Source organism: Prinia subflava, chromosome 3 (genome assembly GCF_021018805.1).
Source record: "Prinia subflava isolate CZ2003 ecotype Zambia chromosome 3, Cam_Psub_1.2, whole genome shotgun sequence".
In the NCBI taxonomy this organism is placed as follows: Eukaryota; Metazoa; Chordata; class Aves; order Passeriformes; family Cisticolidae; genus Prinia; species Prinia subflava.
The window spans coordinates 62,408,871-62,433,504 of NC_086249.1; the positions used below are offsets into that span (position 1 = coordinate 62,408,871).

The 24,634-nt window shown below is 35.0% G+C and overlaps 1 protein-coding gene across 2 annotated transcripts; it reads right to left on the minus strand.

The window, feature by feature from the left end:
• Positions 1 to 1,224: 1,224 nt before the first annotated feature.
• Positions 1,225 to 8,218, minus strand: SLITRK6 (SLIT and NTRK like family member 6). Of its 2 annotated transcripts, XM_063392296.1 has the most exons (3): positions 7,501 to 8,218; positions 2,575 to 4,189; positions 1,225 to 2,304 (listed from the first exon to the last, which is right to left on the minus strand). In XM_063392296.1, exons 2-3 carry the CDS (start codon positions 4,172 to 4,174, stop codon positions 1,652 to 1,654), a joined length of 2,253 nt encoding a protein of 750 aa, XP_063248366.1. In that variant the 5' UTR covers positions 4,175 to 4,189; positions 7,501 to 8,218; the 3' UTR covers positions 1,225 to 1,651. The 2 variants fall into 2 exon arrangements, with proteins under 2 accessions (XP_063248366.1, XP_063248365.1); XM_063392295.1 differs by having other exon boundaries at positions 1,225 to 4,189; positions 7,501 to 8,216.
• Positions 8,219 to 24,634: the final 16,416 nt, after the last annotated feature.

Below are 24,634 nucleotides of genomic sequence, written 5' to 3' on the forward strand. Positions count from 1 at the left end.
TTAAGCTGATTTTTCACTTTACAAATAGGAATTAGAAAAAAAAATCTCATGCATAGTCAGTGTACAAAAGATTTGCTTGGAGGAAGATAAATGCAGGTCAGAAATTGTGTTTTGGCACCATGTCAATCATGCACAGAAACTGAATGGCCTCACTGCACTTAGGATAAGATGCTTCTGTCCACATGACAAGAGTGAGAATCATTGTGTTTAATTCCCAAGTAGTTTTGAACTTGTGCATGCAGAGGTTGCTGCCTTCTTTAAAAAGTGACTTTTAAGAAAAAGACATTTAAAAAACTCTTTATTTCTTTCTCATTAATAGAGAGCAGTTCCTTGATTATCTTGAAAATCAGCCAGGAATAAGCTTTTCCTTTTCTTGTGAGTTGGAAAGAAAAAAAAAAAATACAAAATCATATAGAATAAATAGTAAATATAAATCTAGTGAGAATCCATTGCAAAAATAAACCTGCAGTGTTCTACATGTTTGTAACCTATTTTTCTCACAATATTATTTTTCTTCTAATTTCAGAAAATATATTTTTGTACAAATAGCTAAATACTATTACTCTTCCTCATGTGTGTATTGTTGCAGTTATTCTGTCTGAGTGTTGCTTTTGGTTAGGGTGGAAAAGGACCTGTATTTGCACTTGGAAATTCCTAGCCACAGCAAACTCATTTCCTTCAAGAATATTTAAAGCTAACACAGAAGTCATTTATATACATATGTATATATATACACATATATAAAAATCAAACTTATTAAACACAGTAACATATTTACAGCTGATTCTCAGTAGCTTTTCAAATTGCCAAGAATTATGAGTTGAAACACCAGTGATGCACAATATTTTATAGCAGCAGCTCAAGAAAAGATTGTCCAAACTTAGGTAAAGCTATCAGATAGGGAAAGTAGCAGAAGGCTTAGTTTTCTTTGTTGAAGATGTTGGGTAAACAGTTACATATTTTTCCTTCCACATACTGATACAGAATGCACATGAAGTTCCATGTAGAACACTTAAATATTTGCAGGCTCTGGGTGAATACACAAAAATATTTTATCTTTTTTTCCTTTTTAACTGACATATAGTATGACAAGTTTTCAACTCCTTTCATATTTATTATAAAGGTATGTTAGGTGTAGTTGTAGACAGTGGTCATGTATGCAGTGCATGTACTAGCCTAACATATACACTCTAAGGTTATAAATACAAACACTGGTGTTTGGGGTTTCTTTTTTTTTTTTTTTTTTTTTTTTGTCTTTTTGTTTTTTTAAAGGAATCTCATTAAATGGAGGGGGAAAAAAGAAGGGATAAAGGTAATAAACATTTTTTTTTTCCATAGGCTGGGAAACAGTGAACAGAATGGAAAGTGACATACACACCTTTTCAAAACGATGAGGAATAGTGTAATGAGCAATCTTCCTACCACAGTTAAATCTCACAAAATTCTTGTTTAACTTGGAGTGTGACATACTGCCTGCACACAACCCCATGGCTTCCCACAGTGATCCCTGAGTTTGGTTTTTTTTCCCTAGGATTACTGCTGTGCTTAAGTTCTCACTGTTGACATGTTTTTATAAGGCACTTTTATTTACAATGATTCCATCTTAAAGAAAAATCACAGAAATTCGGCCCCAGCCTAATGTATTATCACTTCATGTTTGCTGCTCCAGGACTTCCAGATAGTCAGGCTCAGCATGTAAATTAGCCTTGAGCTCAAAATACTCATTTTTAGTTTGTTCTAGAAAAACCTTTCTTGGCCTGGAGTACATGAGTGTCTCCATTAGCTTCAACTCTTCATGTGTTCCAGGATAACAAACTTCCACATCAGGCTGGAGCTGGACAATATTTTTCCTTAGGTACTCTGTGATCCCTAGCTGCTGCAGCTCTCTCTCTTTTTCAAGAATGTTTCTATACAAGCAGCTAGCATCCTGAAAAGACAGAAATTCAGCAGATTGATCTGCAGCCTTGTATTTGACATTTGGACCTGTAAGTGGCGAACTGTTCTCTCTTTCCAGGAGACTTCGGCGAAGGTACTTGGAATCATTTCCTTCCTTCTCACTCCCCTCCTCCTGTTGCTGCTCGGGATGCTTGGGGCTGAAGGAGGGGCTGTGGTACACCTGAACCATGGGGGTGACTATTCGCTGCTCGTAGAGGGTCGCAGCTGGGCGCTCCGTGGTGTGGTGTGTCGTCTTATGCCCGTACATGCTGTACTGAAGGTGAACAGGGCTGCTGTCCCTCACTTGTTCATCCGCTTGTTTCTTTTTGCATCTTCGGCGCCGGTGCAGAACGAGAACAACTATTCCTGCTGCACAAAATACAATAGTTATAAACACAATGAGCAGTCCTAATATTAGAACAGAAAGTGGGACAGCATCTGTAAGGGACCGCAGGATGGTGTCTGCGGTGTTGGCAGTAGGAGAAGAAGTTGTCACAACCACAAAACTGGCATGAGTTGGTAGGGCAGGGCTGTTTATTAACCCTGGACACAAGACTTCACTGTTTAGGGATTTCAATTCTTTCTTTGCTAAATGCCCGGGAGATTTACAAAAAATACCACCCATCATGGTATTCTTACTCAATTTTTGTATCCATTTTTGCAGTCCAACTGAATCACAAGTACAGTCCCAAGGGTTGTCTTCAAGTTCAATTTGTACCAGTCTATCCAGTTCATCCAACACATTGCTCACAGGCAAATGAGCAAATTGATTTGTTTTCAGATTTAATCTGGTGAGGGGAACACCTGAAAAAATATGGGGTGGCAAAGCCTGAAGCAGGTTGTTATTTAGGTAAAGTACTTTCAGTTTTGGCATTACATTAAATGTCCCTGGCAAAACTTCTTTGATGGCATTATATTCAAGGTACAAGTACTCAAGGTGCTGAAGGCCAAGGAAGAGATTCTGACTTAGCTTTGTAAGATGATTGCCATTGAGATATAGTTTCTGTAGTCTAGTCAGATTCATAAAGGAACCTTCCTCAAGGATCTCAATGCGATTGTTCCCAAGGTGAAGCATTTCCAGGCTGGCATACTCCACAAGATCTGATTTCAGTAGAGTCTGAATAATGTTTCCAGCTAGGATAAGCTTTTTAGGATTTGGAGGAGGGGGTCCTAAATCAGACAAGCTTTCAATATTTCGCTCCTGGCAGTGCATAAGAACTCCTGAGAGCATATGGCTGGTGCAGTGACAAGGGACAGGACAAGAGATTCCTGGAAATGTAGTAGGCTTGGAAGTATGAAACACTAAACTTGGTTCTTTAGTAGGAGCTTTCAGGAGAGGAATCACCTTAGTTGATAGATGATTATCACTGGTAGAGGTGGTTACAACCAAGGGCAGTGACCCAGAAGGATCTTCAAGTTCATTAACAGGATGGGTGGGACAAAGAGATTCTTTTTTCAGCCGGCTTAATATGCTGCCTTTGATAACTGAAGGACTGTTGCATACAATATCACCTATTATGGACTGAGGAGGCATGTTTTCTAGCCATATCTTCAGCTGCAACAAATCACAGTTACAGGCCCATTTATTGTCTTCCAACTGAAGGTCTAGTATTCTTCCAATGTGCTCCAAAAAGCCAACATAGGGCAGGGTCTGTAACTGGTTTCCACGCAGATCTAAATGGGTCAATGGCACAAAACGAAATATGTTTGGGGGAAGATACTCAATGGCATTATCATTCAAAATAAGCACTTTAAGCCTGTTGAGCTTGCTAAAGGCACTTGCTTCAATCACTGTGATGAAATTGTTGTCTGCTTGAAGAAACTCCAAATTTTCCAATCCATTAAACGTATCTTCTTTAAGTGCTTCCAAAGAATTGTGATTGATATGAAGTTGCTTAAGAAGGCTGAGACCATTGAAAGCTCCAGGCTCAATATCTGCTATATTGTTAAAACCAAGATGTAGAGAAATAGCATTGACAAGGCCAGCAAAATCATTCACGTGTAACATACTCAGACCATTGTTTAACAGATTAAGATGGAAAGGCCGTGATGGGGGGACATTTATTTCTGATATCATCTTGATGTCTCTTTTGTCACAGTTGATAATCATGGTATCATCCTTTTCTTCACAGGAACACAGACTCTGACAAGATCCTCTGACTGAAGAAAAAGAAGGCTGTGACTGGAATGGATCAGATGCAACCACAATTGACCATAGAACAAAAATCCAAAGCGTCATCTTGTCCAGCAGATTCTATTAAAAAAACAAAACAAAATAAAACAAAACAAAAACAAACAAACAAACAAACAAAAAAGAGAAAAAGAGAGAGAGAGAAAGAAAAACAATGGATTATGGTTTCACAGGGTTTTGGTTGTTTATAGGTTTTTTTCCCCCTGGGGCAACAGCAAGAAAAAAACCTTTCTAAAGCTTGTCATTGAGCTACTTTACCTTCCAAATAGTATCATATCATGCAAAACATTAGAATTATTTTCTAATTAGAGAATATATATTTAGTTTAATGTATTGAAGAATAAACAGACTCATAAGGGGAAATCTTAGGTATTTTCATGTTGATACCCAAAGTGGGAAATAATCAGGAGTGTGTTGGTTTTATTTGTTTACTGTATAGACTGCCAGCGGACAGCAGAAATAATTACTGTCCCAAGCAACTTATATCAAAGCTAATATAATATTTTGAATCATTGTTTTGTGTCACTACATAGCACTGCAAATTTAAAAAGTACCTTGCTAAGATTAAGTTAATGTTCCCCAGCTGCTGAAGAGAAGAAATAAGATTTGATTTGGATCAGTAATGTGTTGTGAGCAAAAGCCCATTCTGTCAGGATACAAGGAATCTCTCTATGGTTCTGTATTATGTATGGAAATCAAAGAATATTTCTTCTGAAATCCTTGTACCCACAAACTGAAAGGGAAGCAGACAAAATAATCATCTCTCTTTGCTTAAACTTTAATGCATATGTTGTAATTCATGGGTGAAAGTGGGGCCACAGCACACAGCAGTGTAAGGTTTGTATATAATATACATAGAACAATTCTGTATACACATTAAAAAGAGAACTGACAATGCAGTACATTTCAGAAGGAACAAGAAAGCAAGGGCAAACTTTTTTTGAGATTAATATTAGACTCCTCTAATGATTAGAATCATCAATTTCCACAGTGAAATGCATATGGAACTGACTGTGCTTTACATATTAAAAATTATCACCAGTATTATATGTTACGTAATACAATTGTCACCTTTCAATCTGATCTTAAACTTTGAAACACTTGATAAATGCATGATTACAAAAAAGCTATGGAGTTTCAAACAAAATTTAGATGTTAAAATCAGTCAGTATTATTGGTTTGAATTAATATGTCCTACAGTCTATTAGAAGACCCTCTGTTTCTTTCTGTCAAGGCCACCTAATTAGCAAGATCAATGGTATCTCTTGATATATAAGGTAGAGTGAAATCACTGTTTATAATCTTTAGCCAAGTATTTCCACATTTCCAAAATAGTAAAAATCAAAAAAGTCCCCTAAAATGCAATGGATTATTAAAAAAAAAAATCAGTAATGTTTATGGGGTGTGCTATTTATTTGAGGACTGAACCAAACAAGATTCTTCAGTAATCCATCTAATAAAGGTCAGAAACTTTTGAACTAATCTAGTGAAAGATGAAGTACAGAATGTCAGTACACAACCAGCTGTGTTAGTTTCTGAAAAGATTTGAACCTTTTACAAGGATCAGTTCAACTGCATGCATGAACATTTTTATAGTGTGGCCATATGATTTGGCATCTCATCCATGCATCTTTTAAATATCATGCACCTTGGTTACTAGAAATACTATTTCTCAAGGCTTTCCTTAGAAAAGATCGCAAAGCTTTACACATGAAGGCACTTAAATGCTGTGGCATGAGTATTATACACACACACACACAAAGAACAACAGCAAAGTTGTGCACAGTGAATTTTGTTTTTCTCCATTGGTAGCTTCTGATAAGTGAGAGTAGAAACATGAGTTCAGAAGCAGTAAGTGCAATTCACAGTGTGAGAAAAAGTGCCCTCAAAAATACGAGCTTTTATCTTTATTTAAGTAGTTGCAATATAATTTTGTTGTCTCTTATAACCCCCCTTGAACTCCAGCTGCCTATGTTTAATATATATGCCTTTAAGTCTCTTTTCCCAAGAAGTATGGGATAAGACACATCATGTCAAGATGTTATTTTGAAGTATGCAGAATAATTCTAGGATCATATTATGCTAGAGACTTCTTCTTGTTTACATGCATCACTATCCTTTCCAGTGACCCAAGGTAAAAAATACAAGCTCTTGACACAGATGCCAGCTTCAAACCTACACTATGACTAATTCAACTTTATTTCAGTGCATTTTTTCTCATTAGAAATTCCAGCGTCAATCCGCATCAAATTCAAACATTTATAAAGTCCCTGAGCAAAATTCAATTGAAAAAAAATCTGTAAGGCATGTTGCATTCTATTGCATATTGAGAAATTAGGTTATAAAAATGAAAGCCCTCCTCTCAGAGATGAAAGTAACAACATTTGTAACCAATTGAAAAACCTTCACATTTTAATCATCGTCATACTTGTGTAAGCAGCACTGCCAGAACTCTCTCACACACATATATACACACCCACACAATAAAAATTAATAGGAGAGTTGTATTCTTTTTTCCTTTCTCGAGGCTTTTTTTCTTTTTCTACACACTCAGAAACATGTAATGAAGTTCTCAGTGGGCTACTATTGTAAAATAAAAACTGCTCTAATGTAACAGATGATTAACATTTAACTGGAGTAATTAATAATACAACAAAATGTAAATTGAAACACTTGAAAAACTGACCTTTTCATGCGGTGAGGTTTTTCAGCAATTTCTACATGGTAACTGAAGGGGTTTTTTTCATTTTATCTGCTTTCATATAAGTCACTGCTGACTGTATACTGTAACTAAACTCTGTAGGAATTCTAAAAGACTAAAAATCATCACAGTTCTTTCTGTGAGGCAAAGTTGAACACTTCTAGAAGTAATCACCTTACAGTAAAGACATCTCATGTTTGCTAAGTAATACTTGATTTGGTTTTAAAACATTGAAATACATAGTTTCATTATGCTTGGGGTTTTATTTCTTTGGTTGTTTTAATTCAACTATTAAAAAAAATGTTGACAATTTTCAAAGCCCCAAGCTAAGAATTAGCAATTTCCAAAAGCCTTCGGGATATTTTTATTAAATCCTTAAGGGAATCACAGTCAGATGATGCATTTAAGACTACTTTTGCATTTGAGGAAATAAAACCAAACCAAACCAAATTCCTCTTCCCCAAGGCATTCAAAACCAATATTCCCTTAATGCACATATTTTACAGTGTAATCAATTTGAATAAATGTACCTGCAAACTGTTTAAAATACATTATAAACTGCCATCATTTAACATAAAAGTTATACAAAATCATGCAGAAAATAAATGCAACTTGTACTGAGAAATTAAATTCTCATGTGGTTAGCTAATTAACTAATTGGAGCCTTTCTTACCTGTACAGCAGCAGCACTCCCTGATACACTCAGTAATGCAAAGTTGGAGCAGCTGTTTCCATGCAGTGTAATTTTTCCCCTCTGAAAAATGCACGCTTTCTGTTGAGTTTCCCTTTGCTGCAAGCTCCGGTAATACTACAGCTCCATAAAGTTAAAATCCTTGTTCAGAAGACAAAGTACAAAGCGTTCGATTGAAAAAATCTTCCAGGCAGCCGTGCACGTCAGACCATCCTGTAAGCAGTTGTCCTTTTTCCTCAATTAAAATTCACAGCATACTTCACAGCTAGGCTGACTTTTCTGCATATAGTTAACTGTTTGCAAGCATTTGGATGCAGTAAACAAACAAGATGCTCAGCAGAGCTTGACTTGATCACTTGGTTTGTCAGATTTTTAGATGCAAGCTGCTCCTGTGTTCTCTCTGTTCTTTCTAGTCTTTCTTGTTAGCTCGGTTTGGTATTAGTCAGATTGCCAGGGGCTGGGAGGTAGGCGTAAATAAAGAGACTTCTTGGCTTTTGACTCAGCCTTTAAGCCCTTCCCCACCAGAGAGCTTTAATCTGCCAATGTCATTTAATACAAGATACAGCTCCACCTTGAGACAGATCAGCTCCTCCTACTGCAATTTCTCTCACCTCCTTTTCCCCTTATCTAACTGAGCCTCAGAAAGTAAAATTCAGCTAAATATCTTCTAGATTGCTTAAGCACTGTTAATGCCCGATTTTGCAAAACAGTAAACATCCACTGCAGCTCTTGCAGTTTGTTCTCTTGGGCAGACCCTGCATTTAGTTTGTATCTGCAAATGCATGCTTTAGAAACCTAAAAGCATTCCAGTCCAGACTCCACACAACACACCACAAGGGAAACTTTGTCCTCAGGAAAACATGTCTATCACATTGAAGTGCAGAATTATTCAAATATATAAAAGAGTCTGTAAAGCTCTCAATCCAGTCCACTCAGTGTGACTGGGGTAGGGGTAAGTATGCACAGTTGTGCATGATTTATTTTGGAAGAAGTAAAATTATAGAATATTAGTGCTTATGCTTGCACAATGACTGGCGTCAACCCTTTCTAAAACTGCCCATCTTGTTCTCTAGGAAGAAGACAGGATTGATTGTAATTGTCTGTTTTACAGATGTTAGCACAGTGTTGGTATCTGTCCTCGTGAGATTGCATTGTGTTTCCATGAAACACTGCTTTGATACAAAACGATCTGGTTTGGGGCAGGGCATTTTTAAAAGCATGTATCATGCTTAAGGTATTATTTTCTTTGTGCTTATAAACAAGTAATTAGCAGATACAGTACAGGAAAATGATTATTCCATGCAAGGAATATTTTCCTTATCCCTCCTGCACTGCATGGGATGGTTTTGTAAGCAGCAAATGCTACTTCCTTGTTCATCCCACTGCCACAGAGTCACAAAACCTTTTGGTGAGCAACAATAGATGTGGTGCTCCAGCATATTTGCCCTCTAGAGCATAAAATTTCTGTTTTGTTCTTATTGTGCCTTGGATTACTATGCAGACTGTTTACTACAGCCTCCAAGCAGTCAGATTCCAGTAACTTCTTTTGCACTGACAGATCTCTAGGTGGCCTCGTTGACCCTAAAAAGGCTATTGCAATAAACTTCCATGTGATAAAGGCTATCAAGATCTTGTCCTATATTTATAGTCACGCACATACACCTGAACTTTTACATATAAATTTAGAAAATTCATATATTTATAAATATATTTAAATTATATCTATAATGTAGATTTTTTTTATAAAAAATATAAAATATTCCTGACTAATAGCAGCAATTTGATTTCTATTCTTTTCAACACAACACTTTTTTTTTTCTTTTTTTTTTTCAGTTGTCTACTTGTAATGAACCTTGTCATTCAATCTCAACTTGCAGGCTGTTTTTTACTGTTAAGGCTCTAAGGTTCTCAGCTATGTGACCAGTCAAACAAATATTTATTTTCTTTATTAGTTTTGAATTTCTGAATTTTAAGTCATATTATTTCTATTTTTACTGAACATTTTTCAAGTATTAACACTTGTGGTTGCCTGTTTGAGATAGAGAACATTTCTAAATATAAATATTCCCATTAAAAGTGAAAACAGCATCATTCTTTGCTTTTGAGTTGACATCCACAAGAGTAAAACATGATCACAAAAATGTTTCCAGAAATCAGCTCCTAAAAATAGGACAGTTTCCTAACCTAAGCATTAGGTTAGGAATTAAAAACCACTGAGAATGGTTATCTATCATATTGTCTTTTAAAAACTGCATCCTTACAAAATTTATAAAAATGGCTAATTGTTTTTCTACCATAATTTTCTGAATCATTAAGCAGATTGTTATAAAGAATGTGATTCTGCAAGTGCCTCTGCAGGTCAGCTGACACAGGTACACAGTACCCTGTATGTCAAATCTTCATCAATTGCTCTGACAATTTTAAATTTTGTGAATGCTGGATATATAAAATCTAAAACTGTCAGGCTTGTGCTTACTGTAGGTTTATGATTTACAGATTAGTCTTCAAAATGTTAATTTTCATGACAACTTGTTAATTTGCAACTTCATTGTTTAAATGTAACAGGAAGAATAAGCATCTGCATTTGTTATTTTGATGCAGAGAAAATATTTTTTCCCCATTGTTCACAACTCATCGTCACTTCTCAGAACGCACACAAGGAGCCATTGATAACACACAAGATGTAGGAGGTAAATAATATATCCTTCCTTGCCTGCAAGAAGCTTCAAGCCTGTATCAACAACTCTTCACCTATATTTCTTGCAACATGAACCCTTTGAACTCTGTATGAGTACAGGTCTGACAGCTTAATACACTATATTGAAAGGATGCATTTTCCTGGAACCACTAAGTAGCATCTGACATGTGAGAAAACCTGCTGAGGAGCTCAAAATTCATGCATATATAATAAATTAAAATGGTATATGGAAGAACTGTCACCAAGGCTAAGACTTAACTAAGAACATGGCATATGCACATACACACACACAAAACAAAACAACAACAAAAAACCCCTAATGTAATGTACTGTAATTATGTACGCTATCACTACCTAATATATTATTTAATTCAGACGTAGAACACCTACTTCCCTCACAGAACTGATGTCCCTTTTTACATGTTGGGATAGGTCCTACTCAAAACCTTCTGCTCTGAACACACTGTGTGTTCATGGCTTTTTGCAGCCATGAACACATTGCAATTGTCTAAATAAAGGTCAGGATTCCCCTCTACAAGTGACACACAGACCTAGCGGCTATTCTCTAAGCATTTCGTTTTATCTTTACATGACCCTTATTGAGAGACAATTCTCTGAAAAATCTGCTGAAAAAAAACTTCAATTTGTAAGAAAACAGTTAGATTAAAGGAAAGAATTTTTATTACCCTTATACATTTTCTAACTCAATTAATTTAGACTCATATTTGTATACCTAATATACAAGTACACATATCATAAAATCATAGAATCATAGAATGGTTTATGTTGGAAGGAACCTTTAAAGATCACCTAGAGAATCACCTCCCTCATCCTGCTGGCCATGCATCTTATGCAGCCAAGGATATGGTTGGCTTTCTAGGCTGCACCTCCATATATGTGACATTGTATTAATTGGTATCTACCATCATGCAAAAATCACAATCCCTGAAAAAAAAATTTCAAAGAAAAGCATAATGAAGTTCATATCCTTTATATTTTATTTTTCAAGTTAAAAAGTCAAATGGTACTTTAAATATTCTGCTTGAGTGAAAATGTTTTATACTGCTATACTTAATAGCATGATTCCTTACAAAATATTAGATTCTTAGTAATTTAATAAAATAGTATGCAATAGGAACAGATGAAACCAAGGTATTTTCTCTTGTTTACCTCTTTATAATCCTGTTTTGTTATATGTGTCAGATCACTGAAAATGGGTAAACATTTCTGGAATTTGTGATTTATTTCTTGTGCATCTGTGTAATATTCTTGATTTCTTTTTTGTTTCTTTCTTTCTTTGTTTTTTTTTTAATTTGTTTAGCCCCTTGACAGAGAACTTCCAGTTCTACATAATATAAGAAGAGTTTAATACCAAAGTTAAAATCTCCTATTCTATTCTGAGATTGTTCATCTTGTTCTTAAAATTTGGTATTGGAGTGAGAAATATTTCTTGATCTGAATCAATTTCTTGGAACAGACAAGTTCTCCTTGCTTCTCCTCCTGATCTTGGCAATATTTGAATGACAGTTAAAAAAAATGCCTAGAGGTGGCTGGTCTGTAGAGAACAAAAGTCACCTGACTACTGCAATCAAGTTATAATGAATCATTTGCAAATTTTTCAAAATGTATTTTGCTTGCCAATGGCCCAAGAGCATACACACAAAAAACTGAGTCATGGTTTGGCACTCCGTAGCATGCTAAGAGCACAGAAAGATCTGTACTAATCAATTTGTACTCCCTTTTCTTAGTAATTTTTGAAACACCAGAAGCATTGTTGTCTGTTGACCTTAATTACTGTAGGTTTATACTGAAGTGATCCTCTCCACTAACACATAGCCATTTAAAACTTTCTTTGGAGCTGGAAGGGATAAAGTACCTTTTGTCCACGTAGAAGAGAAAATCTAGTGTGAAACCAATGGAATTTACCAGGACTTCTATGGACTTTGACTTCTCTTCTGATTACTTCGGGCTCCCTGTCAATATGCATTTCAAAAATACTTGTGAGTTTATATATGTTAGTTATGCTTTACATACCTCGTTTTTTTTTTTCTTTAAACCATGTGTTGCAGTGAGCCAATTAATTACCAACTGCACCTCTGAGTAGTCAGCTTCACATTATAGTTATGAATATTCCAGTTGCAATATAGTCAGGCTTCCTTTCATGCCTGAGAGCAGCTGACTGCCTAGCCCTCATAAAACTTAAAAAAAAAAATAGTACTTCAGTACCAGCAGTCAATGAACCTCAAAGTTATGAGAATTGTGTAAATCTTTTGAAATTAATAACAGAATATTTTCTTCTTCTGTATTGCAAGAGCAGTAGAAATAACCACTGGGTGTGCAGTAATCAATAATCAGAGCAGAGGATGACATGATTTGTATATGTTTACATTTATTTTTTGGTGTTACAAAACTCCTATTTTTATTCTTTTTCAATAAACATGAATCAGAAAACATGAAATATTGAAACTACTGTGTAAAACGATTTTCTTTCCTTTTGTCTATGAATAATGCATTGATATTTAACATTAGTCTCCTGTTAGACACAAATAAGTTTCTACATGCTGACTATGCCTAAGCCTATTCATGATAATGTGTGCCTGTGCCTAGCCTAATTGTACATTACATGCTACTGCTACTCCACCAAATCCAGCTAAAGTAGATTATATCAGGCAACTTGGAAAAACACCTGAAGAGTAAAGTCTGCAGTATCCAATCAGATTTGGTATTTTGCTAGACTGTAAATAGCCACAGCATTCAATTTCTTTCTCTTGAGGGTACAGCATACACAGTAAGATTCACAGACCCAGCAACAGTTTAGTAAAGTAGTGAATTGGTATTTAAGCTCTGCTTTGAAAAAGATTTTATCTTTTTTTCTGGAAATGTATACCCTTTACAAAGTCACTGTGTTTTGAACTCCAGCTTTGAATACATCATACAGGAACCGAAGAAAGTGAGGGTGCATGTCAAAGAACACTTTGGATCTGTAAAGTCAAAGGTAGTGTTCAACAGAGTAGTAGATCTTGATGGCTGGCAACATGTTTTCACCACTTTGACTTCCCAATACAGGATTGATGTGAGCTAATTTTCAGTCTAAAAGTTCACTAATTAAGTAAAAAGTTTGTTGATCTTTTGTCCTTTTTTTTAAATGTACAGGCACATTTGACTTAATTTGTCTTGTCTACCTTAAGATGCTAATCTTTGGAATGTACTACTCTGGAACTCACTGTAATTCATTGTAATTCTACAACTTAACTGTCCTAAGCTGGTGAGTACCAGTGTATGCTGGATATGTCTGTGGTGGAGTTGATGCTCACAGCAGTGTGTACAGCATTATATTGTAGATTTGTGACTAAACCAGTGTTGATAACATGACAGTGTTTTTTCTACTTAAAAGCACTTGTACCATATAAAGTCTTCTTGTTCTTCCAACTCTGCCCCATCATGAGTAGATTAGGAGTAGGCAAGTAATTGAAAAGGGACACACCCAAGGCAGCTAACCAAAGTGACAAAGAGGATACACAGTACCATACAGTGTGATGCTCAGCAAGGAAAAGTGAGGGGAGAGCCATTTTTGGGAAAGTACCTGTTGCTCAGGGACAAAATAAGCACTGGTCTACTCACGTAAGGTGATGAATGACCACTTTTCCATTCATTTCTCCCTCTCTTTCCTTCCTTTGTTAAACTGTGAGTGTTTATCTTTTTTCCTCTTTCGCTCTTTCTATTCTTTTCCCCGTCCCACTGGAGACGGGAAGTGACTGTGGTGCTTTACTGCATAAGTAGCTAACCCACAACACAGAGGTACAATACAGCTCCCCATCTCTAAACCCATAGTGGCCATTTCCTCTTTTGCACCATATTCATGTAGTCAGACTTCTCAGAAAATGGTAGAACTGGAAAAAGAACCCCAAACTCCTTATTTTGGCTTTACTTCCCAAAAGTCTGTAGGTAAATTCACTGTTCCCTGGTGCAGTTGCTGCATGGATTAGTCAAGATTTCAGGAGTGTTGGGCTCTAATTGGAAGTACACAAGCTGTAAAAATCTGAATACACCTGACCACAGATACAGCTCAGGAAAGGTGTGACAGTTTGTGCTGTTACATGCAGTTACCTCCTTGAGTATATTTTCTTAGCTTAGTATACTCCTTGTCTCCATTCACACTATTATCACAGAGCAAATACAGCACATTAAAGAAATTCAGTCTATTAGTTATAGAACCTAATTCAGCCTTTCTGTCAAAGGGGAAGAAGACACAAATCCACATCTGCCAATGATCTCATATTTGGTTTCTATTTTCAAACAGATATTTATTTTTAGAAAGCAACTTTAAAAAATGTAAGGTTCATGTTAGTCACTATAAGAATAAACACATTATGTAGGAAAAAATTACAATCAACAGAGTAAGGAGTATACCATTTCCTAAATTAAAAAAAAATTTTAGGAGTTCAGAGCAAATTTTCCTCTATTCAAGAAAGTGTGTAGTTAAATTTAGGCTCATTTTTTTCAGAAGATATGTCAGATTTCTCTTTAAAAAATGTATACCTGAGGTTCATAAAAAAAGCTGAAATGCACTGAGAGGGTTTTTTTTTAATCACTTCAGCATGTTATATCAATAGCTTGCCTTGTAATTTTGATGGCATGACTTCAGACTCACATGGTTCTCTTTCTAAAAGAGGTATGGGTTTATACAACTTTATTTAGCAGTACTTTTTATTAGGCAGATGTGGACTCCTACTTTGTTTTTATGCTGTCAGATAATGCAGACCAAATGGACCTTTGTTTTCACTTTTGAGGTACGAATAGGAATTTTTATTCATGTAAGACTGCATCTTACGTTGGACTGTTGTTTGGGGTTATGGGATACTGGGATACTGGGATTTCTTACATGGACCAGGAAGAATATTAGTACAGCAGAATCAAACATTTTTTTCTTCTTTACAAGAGAAGAAAATCCTCTTTAGGCTGAAGAAAGAAAAATTCAGTTTAGTGTCCTCAGGGGTGAGGGATGAGGACAGGAGCAGGAATATTTCCACTGAAAAAAGATGCAGAAAGTAGGTCAGGAAAAGTGAACTTCCTGTTCTTTCTTCTATTAAAAAGGATGAGAATAAGGTAAAGTAGTGACTGTTTTGAGAGAGTTCATCTCACCAGCTGTGATCATGTTGTTGCACACATTTATTTTTTCTCAGTGACACTAACAGATACAAAAGGCAGGATTATATACATTATTTCTGCTTTCAAAATTCTACTGCCCTACAATCTACCTGCTATGCAGCTTTCCTATGAATAAATTATTTTTTGAACACTTAACCTTTGTGACAAATTGGCCTCATTTTTATGTGGAATTTTATAGACAAAGCAGCTTTGTCTAGAACCCATAGTAAGGACAATTTCTGAATAAATTTTCTGAGTTTTCCATAAACCTTTATCTGACTGAAGGATGTAACACCAACTGACCATCTACTGGCACCTGTGAAAAGCCATATGGATTCCACTGAGTCACAGACCATCAAGAGGAGTGAGCTTCTCTGTAGGACAGCTACTGAGTCAGTAGCTGGGACTGGTATTCTTCATGACATCAGGGGTAGGTATTTTCACCACCTTCACTTGCGGCATGGTAGCTGCTATCTCAGTCCAATTAATAACTAAGAACATGAATAGTGAGTTAATACAATGTGCAGTGTAACCACATGTAATTAAATATGAATTGTTCCTTCCACTCTGTTTTTAGGTTGTAGTTGGATTTGTTTGGGAAAAAAAAGAAAAAGGGGATTAGAATGAACCATATTTTTCAATTTAGAGAGCACTGTTCTTTATTGCATATAATCTGTCTTAGAGGAATAAACATTCATCTTTAGTACGGAAAAAAATTTCCTTTTTGGAGTTTTCTCTGTAAATGATGACCATATTTTGCCAAAGCTGAACTTGTATTTTGCATTGACATTTTACATGTTTCAGAGGCCTGAAATTGCACAAAATTGACATCCTGATGTTGCAATGACTTCAAATCACGAAGCAGGTTGCAGAGAGAAGTTGTGGGATCTCCATCTCTAGAGTTACACAAATCCTGATTGGACCTGTTCCTGGTTACACAGCTGTAGCTGACCCTGCCTGAGCCACAGAGAATGGACTACATTATCCAAGCAAATCCCTTCCAGCTTCTGTGATTCTGTGAAATGCCTTGGGAATCCAAATTCTGTTGGGTTCAGAATTTTAAGGTATATAACTTTAAAATGATTCTCAGAACTGGATTACTATATCTGAAAACATAATAATTAGCATGTAATTGGTTTTATCCAAAGTCATGTACCATGGTATTTTTTTTTACCATGGAGAGAAATATAAATAACACTTTAATTATCTTAAAACATAGTGTAGAAGCTCTTCAATACCATGTTAAAGTAGCATAATTAATACTAAACAAGTCATGTGATATTAGCTTAGAGATATTCCAATACATTAAGAAGCTCATTTAGTGACAACTATTATAACTACATGTTATTTTAAAAAGTACTATTATTCAATCTTACATGCCTCTAGACCAATCTTTAATTAATTTATAATATTTATGCATTGTCTAGAGCAAAACAGACAGTGATTCTATCACAATTTAAAATAATGACTTAATCCAGTTTTGAGTGATACTTTTTTAGGACAAAAATGTGGGCCATTAATTCAATTTACTTGATATCTCTTGTTCCAATCTGTTGTGGTTTAACTCTAGCCAGCAACACAACCCCTTGCTCATTCCTTGTCCCAACAGGGTGGGGAGAAGAAAATTGGAAAGATAAAAGTTAGAAAAATAGTGGGCTGAGAGAACTGTTTAATTATTGAAATTTAGGAAAATCATTTTGTTATGAACAATAAGAGCAATAATAATAATAATAATAATAATGATAACTATGTTAATAATTATAACAATGGTACATTTTAATGACAATGAAAATAAAAAAAGGAAGCAAATAAACCTCAAGGAAGATCAGTGATGTTAATTAAATCAACTGCTCACCACTAACTGATGCCCAGCCGGTCCCTGAGGAGCAGACCCCCTGGCCAACCTTGCCCTTGGTGGTAGCTTCTAGCTTGGCACTGTATGGTATGGAATATGCCTTTGGACTGTTTGGGTCAGCTTTCCTGACTGTGCTCCCTCCCAGCTTCTTGTGCACCCCCATACTTCTTGCTATTGCAGTGATGTGAGAAGCAGAAAAGGCCTTGGCTCTGTGTAAGCACTGCTCTGCAATAATGAAATCATCCCTGTGTTATCAGCACTGTTTCCAGCACAAATCCAAAACACAGACCTGTACTGGCTACTGTGAAGAAAGTTATCTCCATTCCACTCAAAACTTGTAAAAAAGCATTCGAAACAGATAAACAAATCCACTGGAACACCAGTTTATGCTCTTTAAAAAAATGCTTGCACTTCTGTGGCATTCAGTATATAATTTTGGAAATACATTTTATTATTAAGGTTGTCTTAAAGAAAGTGTTTTGATTATCAAAGGATGTAACTTTGAAAGTACTGGACACTTTGAGTGAACTTGCAGCTAAAACACGGACCAAAGAATAAACATTTATAAAACCAAATTTGAAGGTCTTCTGCCTAAAATTCAGTTCTCATTCTAGAATAGTCAAATAACTGTATTGTCTAAACTGCACAACAAGCAAGCATTGGAATACAAGGGACTGATGCTAATACATCGGTTGTCAAAGTATGGATCATCTTTTACAAACAGTCAGCATAAACACATATATTCCTTGAGTAACCACTAAAGCTCAAACAAATCACTGAAGCTCAAACAAGTATACTTTAATTAAAATGCACTGCACTAGTCTATTAAAAAACACAGTTAGAATCAGTGAATCCTTATTGGCTCAGTGGATGAAAGTAGGAAAAAATACAGTGTATTCTTCCATTCTAGCAATGCTGCTACATTTTGTTTTCAAACTTTTACATTAACTATTTTTATGTTTCAGTTAACTTTTTTTATTCTTTTGACATTTTCAGCATTATGCTAATTCTTTCATTTCCTATAAATATAAATTGCATTTCATAGCTGTGAGCTTTTAACTGTGTCTTTTTTTAATCGTGGAAGTATGAACTGTTCAAGAGCTTGAACATTAATGTACTAATTTATTATTTATACAGATAGCAAATAAATTATAATAAATAACAATGAATGCCTGCATTTGAACTTTTGACTGCAAAGCAAAATAATGCAACATGAGTAATTAAAATTATATATGTGGAGGGAGAGTATTATCTACATAGATATGTCCATACGATTGCAAAGATAAAGAATGTGATAATTATCTGTTACTTTGTTACTGTCCAGTTGTGTCACTTTAACCCAGGTGACGGTGATTGAGATTCAACTGCTAAAACCTCATCAAGACTAATGCTGAAGTGAAAAAGGAAAAACATCCATTCATTTCTACCAATGCTTTTGCTGACCCCACAGAGTTATTGGAAATAAATCTGTATACTGGGATTTTTTGAAGTTATTAGTTTATAAACAAGCAATTAACCAAAGAGTGTTAAGTAATGTTACCATTGAACATGCTCACGCTTTTATCAGTAGTAGCTTGCAATTTTAATTTCTTTTTCATCTTTTATTCTCTGACATTTGACCTACAAAGAAAAAAAAATACCCAGTGTTCTGTATATGAGGAAATACTCATACTATGTAAAACTTGGTTTCTTCATTCATTTCTAGTTATTACCCTGCATCATAGAGATAACATATGGAGGAGCAGTTTCTAAGTACTGATCAGTGAAATATAAATGTAAATTCTACAAAAATCTGTTCATTTGTAGAAGGACACTGATCAAGTTGCAGAAGTCTGATGGCGTGTTGGCAGATCCTCAGCATGAAGCTGCTGGATCTAAGTTGCAGTATGGTTGACTTGAGAGTCAGTTGGTGGCACAGAGCAAAGGTGTCCCCTGGTTGTGAACACAATTCCATGATACAGACTGTTTTATCAAGAAAAGTATGGTGAACTGATAGGAACTACAGCAATAACACTGCTTTTATACTTTCCAGTTTAAATCAGAAATTTATTATGATTAATTTTGCATCATATTTTGCACACCACCACAGAAAATAGCACTTGCCATTCATAATCTGTAATTCTTTGTAACTGAGTAAATGAAAAGAAAATGATTCAACAGGAAAAGAAAAAAATGTTATAAGGAGAACTTAGATGATTTTTTTAAACCACGGTACTCATTATATTTTCTTTGTTAATAGCATACACACTGATAATATACAATCATATTATTATGACTCATTTTCAAATGTTTGTCTTTGGGGTTGGAAGGATGGAAATTCAACAGAGAGATATTTTCATTCTCTATTCATTTTGAAAATTTACATAAAGTATATTTGAGAGTCTTAAAATGTCCTTTGATATTTCTTCAAGGGAATTTCTTCTGGGCTTCTTTGAACTAAGTATTTGTCGAAATGGAAAGTTTCAGAGTCTTTCTTATGCAAAATAATGTACCTAGACTCAAGTGAAAACCGAACTTTCAGTGAAGACAGGCAAGACTGCTTTAGATACGTAGCTCAACACCACACTCTCCTGGTGGTACATCTCAAATAAAATATCATCAGTGGATAGGAAAATTTTAGGAGTCTTTTTGTATTGATTTCAAAATATTGAGATCCTTTTTTACTAATTCAAACATTATTTTTAATTTTCCTGAGAAGAATAATTATTTTTCTTCCTGTTGAGAACTGTAATTCTCTAAACTAAAATTATCTGGTTTTACTCATTTTCCAGTTTTAGCCTCATGAATCTAAGGTATTTTATTTTAGACGCATTTAAAAGTATGTGCAAACTTCTCCAGCTTTCAGACCATTCACAGTCCATGTGTATTTTACACTGTTATATTTTAATCACTTAGAAAACCATTACTTATTCCCTCTATTGGCTAATCTAGATTTCAAATTGTTAGGGAAAAAGTACTATCAAAGAAAAAAATCATAAATTTATGACAGTTCAAATATAATATGAAAACCAGAAGAAAATAGCACTTGGAATACTGGGAAGAGCAACAAGTAACGAAGTAACCTATTTAGATAACCTATTTGGTTTACACTTTGCTGAGGAATAGCAGCTTTTTTTCTTTCTTCTATTTACCCGCAGGTTCTTTGGAACAGCTTCTTTTGCATCTATATGTTTCCTATCAAAATCAGTTTCAAACCCTGACTGGGTCTATTGGCAAAATTCCAACAGCTGTCTGAAGAAGTGTATTGCTACTGTAAAAGCAGTAGTCCATCCTGTCATGCAAAAAGCAAGAGAAAAGATGTTGCAAGGGTCATCTGGAATCAATTCCTGTTAACATCTTAATTATTAGGGATCCCAAAAGTAATAAGCATGTGAGTGTGTAAACTGAAAATTGATGACCCCTGGCATGAATTTGTTTTCAGGGGTCAAGATATTTTTCACAGCAACCAAATGATTGATTTACAAGCTGAACCTACCGTAAGAGTGGGAAATTTACGTCTTTAAACACTGCTTCATCCTAAACCATGATATCACACAAAGTAATGTATTTCATACTTCCAATATAATGATAATCTATGAAACATGGCATACCACTGGTTATGAGAAAGTCTCATAGAATCATGGAATGGTTTGAGTTGGAAGGAACATCAAAGTTTGTGTAGTCCCACTCCTCTGCCATAAGCAGGGACACTTTCCTGTAGAATGTTTAATGTCCCACCCAACATGGCCTTGAAAGATAAACTATCATTATCTACTTTTAAATAGCTATGAGGTCTTAAATAATTGAAATGTTGTGAAAAGCTGGTAAACGACATGCTGTAATATTGCAACAGAATAAATGATAAAATACAGCTTGGCTACTTAAATCTAAAGTCAAGATCAATAGCCTTCCAAAGACATTGTTTTTACCTTCCAGTAAGAAAAAAATTGTGATATATAAGCTTGTCTTACGTTGTTCATTATTTAATGTTTTTCAAACTGTTCTTACTTCATTATATTTTAAATGGCTTAAAACTTTATTGAGTTATTAGCCTCTGATGGCCTGCTAGATCTTCTCTTTACTATGATAAATAACAGTACCAGGTAAATATTACTATAGACTACAGTACATTAATTACAGTTTAAATGTTACTTCTTTATTTTAAATATCCTATTACACTCATATGCTGTACAAGCTACTGATTACTCTGAGTTCAGGGTAATTCAACAAGAATTCTTCCCTAATCCTTTTTTTAGCTGACTGTTGTGTATATTTTCTTATATTTTCTAAAAACAAATCAAGCACATTACACATTTTAATTTGTTGTAATAATCTGTGCACAGATTAAAGTATTTGAAAGCTGAAACCTTACATAAAGAGATGCCATCATATATAAAGCAGGATTATTTTATTTCCATTAATGAACTTACACTTATCCAATTTATGGTGTGGGAGAATAGAAAATAATTCTTATTATTTTAGTGAGTATTTAGAACAGCTGGGTATTCTCAGACTAAAACACACAGAAGATATTTAATCAGATGATGTCTTTCCTAAAACATTTATCTTATGACTTTACGTTTTTTTCTCCTTACGGATTCAGAACTTTGAGTCCCCAAGAATTGTTTTTTTTTAATCTAGATTATAACATGATCCTGTCATGCTGTTGTATCTATCTTCATTGAGACCACTTATTTTTCTATATCTGGGAAAAGCATTCAGAATCATAATAAGCACAACAGAGATCTCAATTTACTCATCCTACAATATGAATAGCAGCTGACGATCTTGAGGACTACATGATGTTTTTCATTTTTCCTTAGTTGTTACTTTTTGCAGTCTTGAAAACCATTTACTCAATATGTGGGCAAAAAAAACAAAACAACGCTTTTCAGGGAAATGATAAATAGAAGCAGAATCCTTCAAGTTAGTCAGCAAATCCATAAATTTATCTTATGTCTGTTTAAAATATTCTAGAAGCACATATATATTTACGTAAGGGATATTTTCCCCCTAGAAATCTTGCAGCTATCATAATTTACCTTCTCAAATTGATTTACAGATTTCATTATGGTGTCAGGGCATTGAGGGCACCATTAAGCTTCAGTAGGTTGGGCCAGTCTTACTCAGAAAACCCATACTATGGACCCAGAAGCTCCAGTTCAGCTTCAGGCTGGGCACCCATTGCCTCTGACCAGCTCTGTCCCCTGATGTTCCTGACTTGCCAATGGAGGTCTTGGGTTGACTTCAGCTGTGAATTTTCACTTTGTGTTTGTCTAAGCATCTTTGGACTGTTGGGGAGACCTGTTGTTGACACCAGCCCTGCATTGCTCAGCCTGTTTTGCTGCTGTGGGGCTGCAACCCCTCAGTAAGGGCAGGGTCTGCACAGTGGTTCTCTTGACTCCATGTTCCTTCTCTTGGGAACCCACTCCTTCTGCTCCCTGACAGATGCCATCAGGTCATATAGCCAGCTGGGAAAAACTGGATTTGAAACTGACAAAGCAAAAAAAGCAATAATATCAAGGATAAGTAAAAGGCACTGTCTATAATATTGTTGTTCACAATACAGAAGTGCAAATGAGTGAGAAAAGAGCAAAGATATACAAGTGCATTTGCAAGCATGCAAGAATAATCCTAACTGATGAAATAACAGTTAACTGATAAACCCATTTAATAATCCTAACTACTGAAAGGAATAAGGAACCATCAACATGAAGGTCATATTTATCGTGACAAAGAACTCCAGAGACTGAAAATGGCAATGCCCTCCCAAATGCAACCTAAATGAAGCCACTAGCCTTAGGACTCTTAGGAGCCTGGGAAGAGTGAGCATAAGAGCAGGAAGAGGAGTATAAAAGAAATATGTGTGCAACAGTTTAACTGCTTTATTATTACTTATTCTTCCATAACAATTAGATGCAGATTAAAACTGATTGAACTCTTATAATCTTATTTATGTTTATAATAAATTCTTGATTGTACTTATCTGAAAGGTGTGCTTCCTCTTTCTCTATAAAACAGATTTTGAGTCTAACACCAGAGCTGGTCCTGTTGCTTGCGTATATGCACGTTTGCCCAGTATATCCTTTGTGGGCTCCAGATGCTTCCCAAAAGTTGCAACTCTCCTATAATTTGACCATCACAGCTGTAAAACCCCTCTGAATTATTCCAACAGGCTAAGTCGTCTCATAAAACTTAACAGTTTGTGTTCAGGTAACTAAATTGAATCCCAGATTTCCACTGAATATTGAAGTGGGTCAAGAAAATACATTTTAATGTTTTAAACCCTGAGCCGAATTTCAGCCAGAAAAAGACTGCTTAGCCATTATGGCAATATAGAAAATTCACACTTTTACTATTTACTCTTACAATTACAAAATGCATTTTATCATCGTCACATTAGTTTTTATAAGCATTTTATGAAGACCTCAATGAGATAATATAAGATAATTAATTACTTGTTTAAATGCGATTAAAAGATTACATTCTTTCTAATGTAGCATGTGAAAAAAATTTATGAAGTCAACAAGACAATGTTAAGCATTTACACATTTATTTATATATTTGTAGGTATATAGGTTATTTGGAAGAATGTGCTTTATAAAAGTAGTTAGTATGAATATGCTAATAAGTGATGAAATAAGCCATATATAAATTTTCAATACTGCATTTTTATTTCAGTAAAATAGTAATCTGGATCAAAATATTTCCCCACCCCCCCAGGACATATGGAAATACTACTTTCTCTTTTCCCTGGTTATCATTACTATTTTTTTTCACAAGTGCTTTATCATGCTCATATATTTTCTTCCAGTCATCTTGTTCCATTACTGATTGCATGTCTCATCAGTAATTTTGCAATTATCTTAAATTATGTCCTCAGTAATTTCTTAAATTATTTTGACTCACATACCTTAATTAATGGTATTCAAATGAATGTTTGAACTTGAATGGGTCTTTCATTCCTTTCTAGTCAGTAGCTAGCTCAGGAATTCATTTGCAGTGCAAAATTACTAACTTGTCACAAAAAATAGTACTTCTAGAAGGAATTACGGTAAATGTATTTAAAAAGTTATCCATCTTTGCCCTCTAGTGGTCATGTCATTTCTCAAGAGGAAATCATGTCTCATATCTTAAGAGGAAAAAACCTCTTTTATTTAAGGAATAAAATCCTTATTGATTTTAGTGTCTTTCATCATAGTTTACTAAATTCAGTCAACTTTTTTTGTAGAAAATGATTTTGTGTAATTCCTTTAGATTCATGCTTCCATGCTTTTAAAATAAAAATCAAATACTTTGTAAACAATCAAATAAAGTGATTTTTCCATGTCCAATACAGTAGCTTTTAAATTATGTTGCCCTGCAGTTTCACTAAAACCATTTAAGAAATTTTCACACTTCAAGCACTGCAACATGAGAGATTATACCCAAACTCT

Excerpts from the sequence above, each read along its gene's own strand:
- SLITRK6 (XM_063392295.1), bottom strand. The coding sequence starts at position 4,174 with ATGACGCTTTGGATTTTTGTTCTATGGTCAATTGTGGTTGCATCTGAT.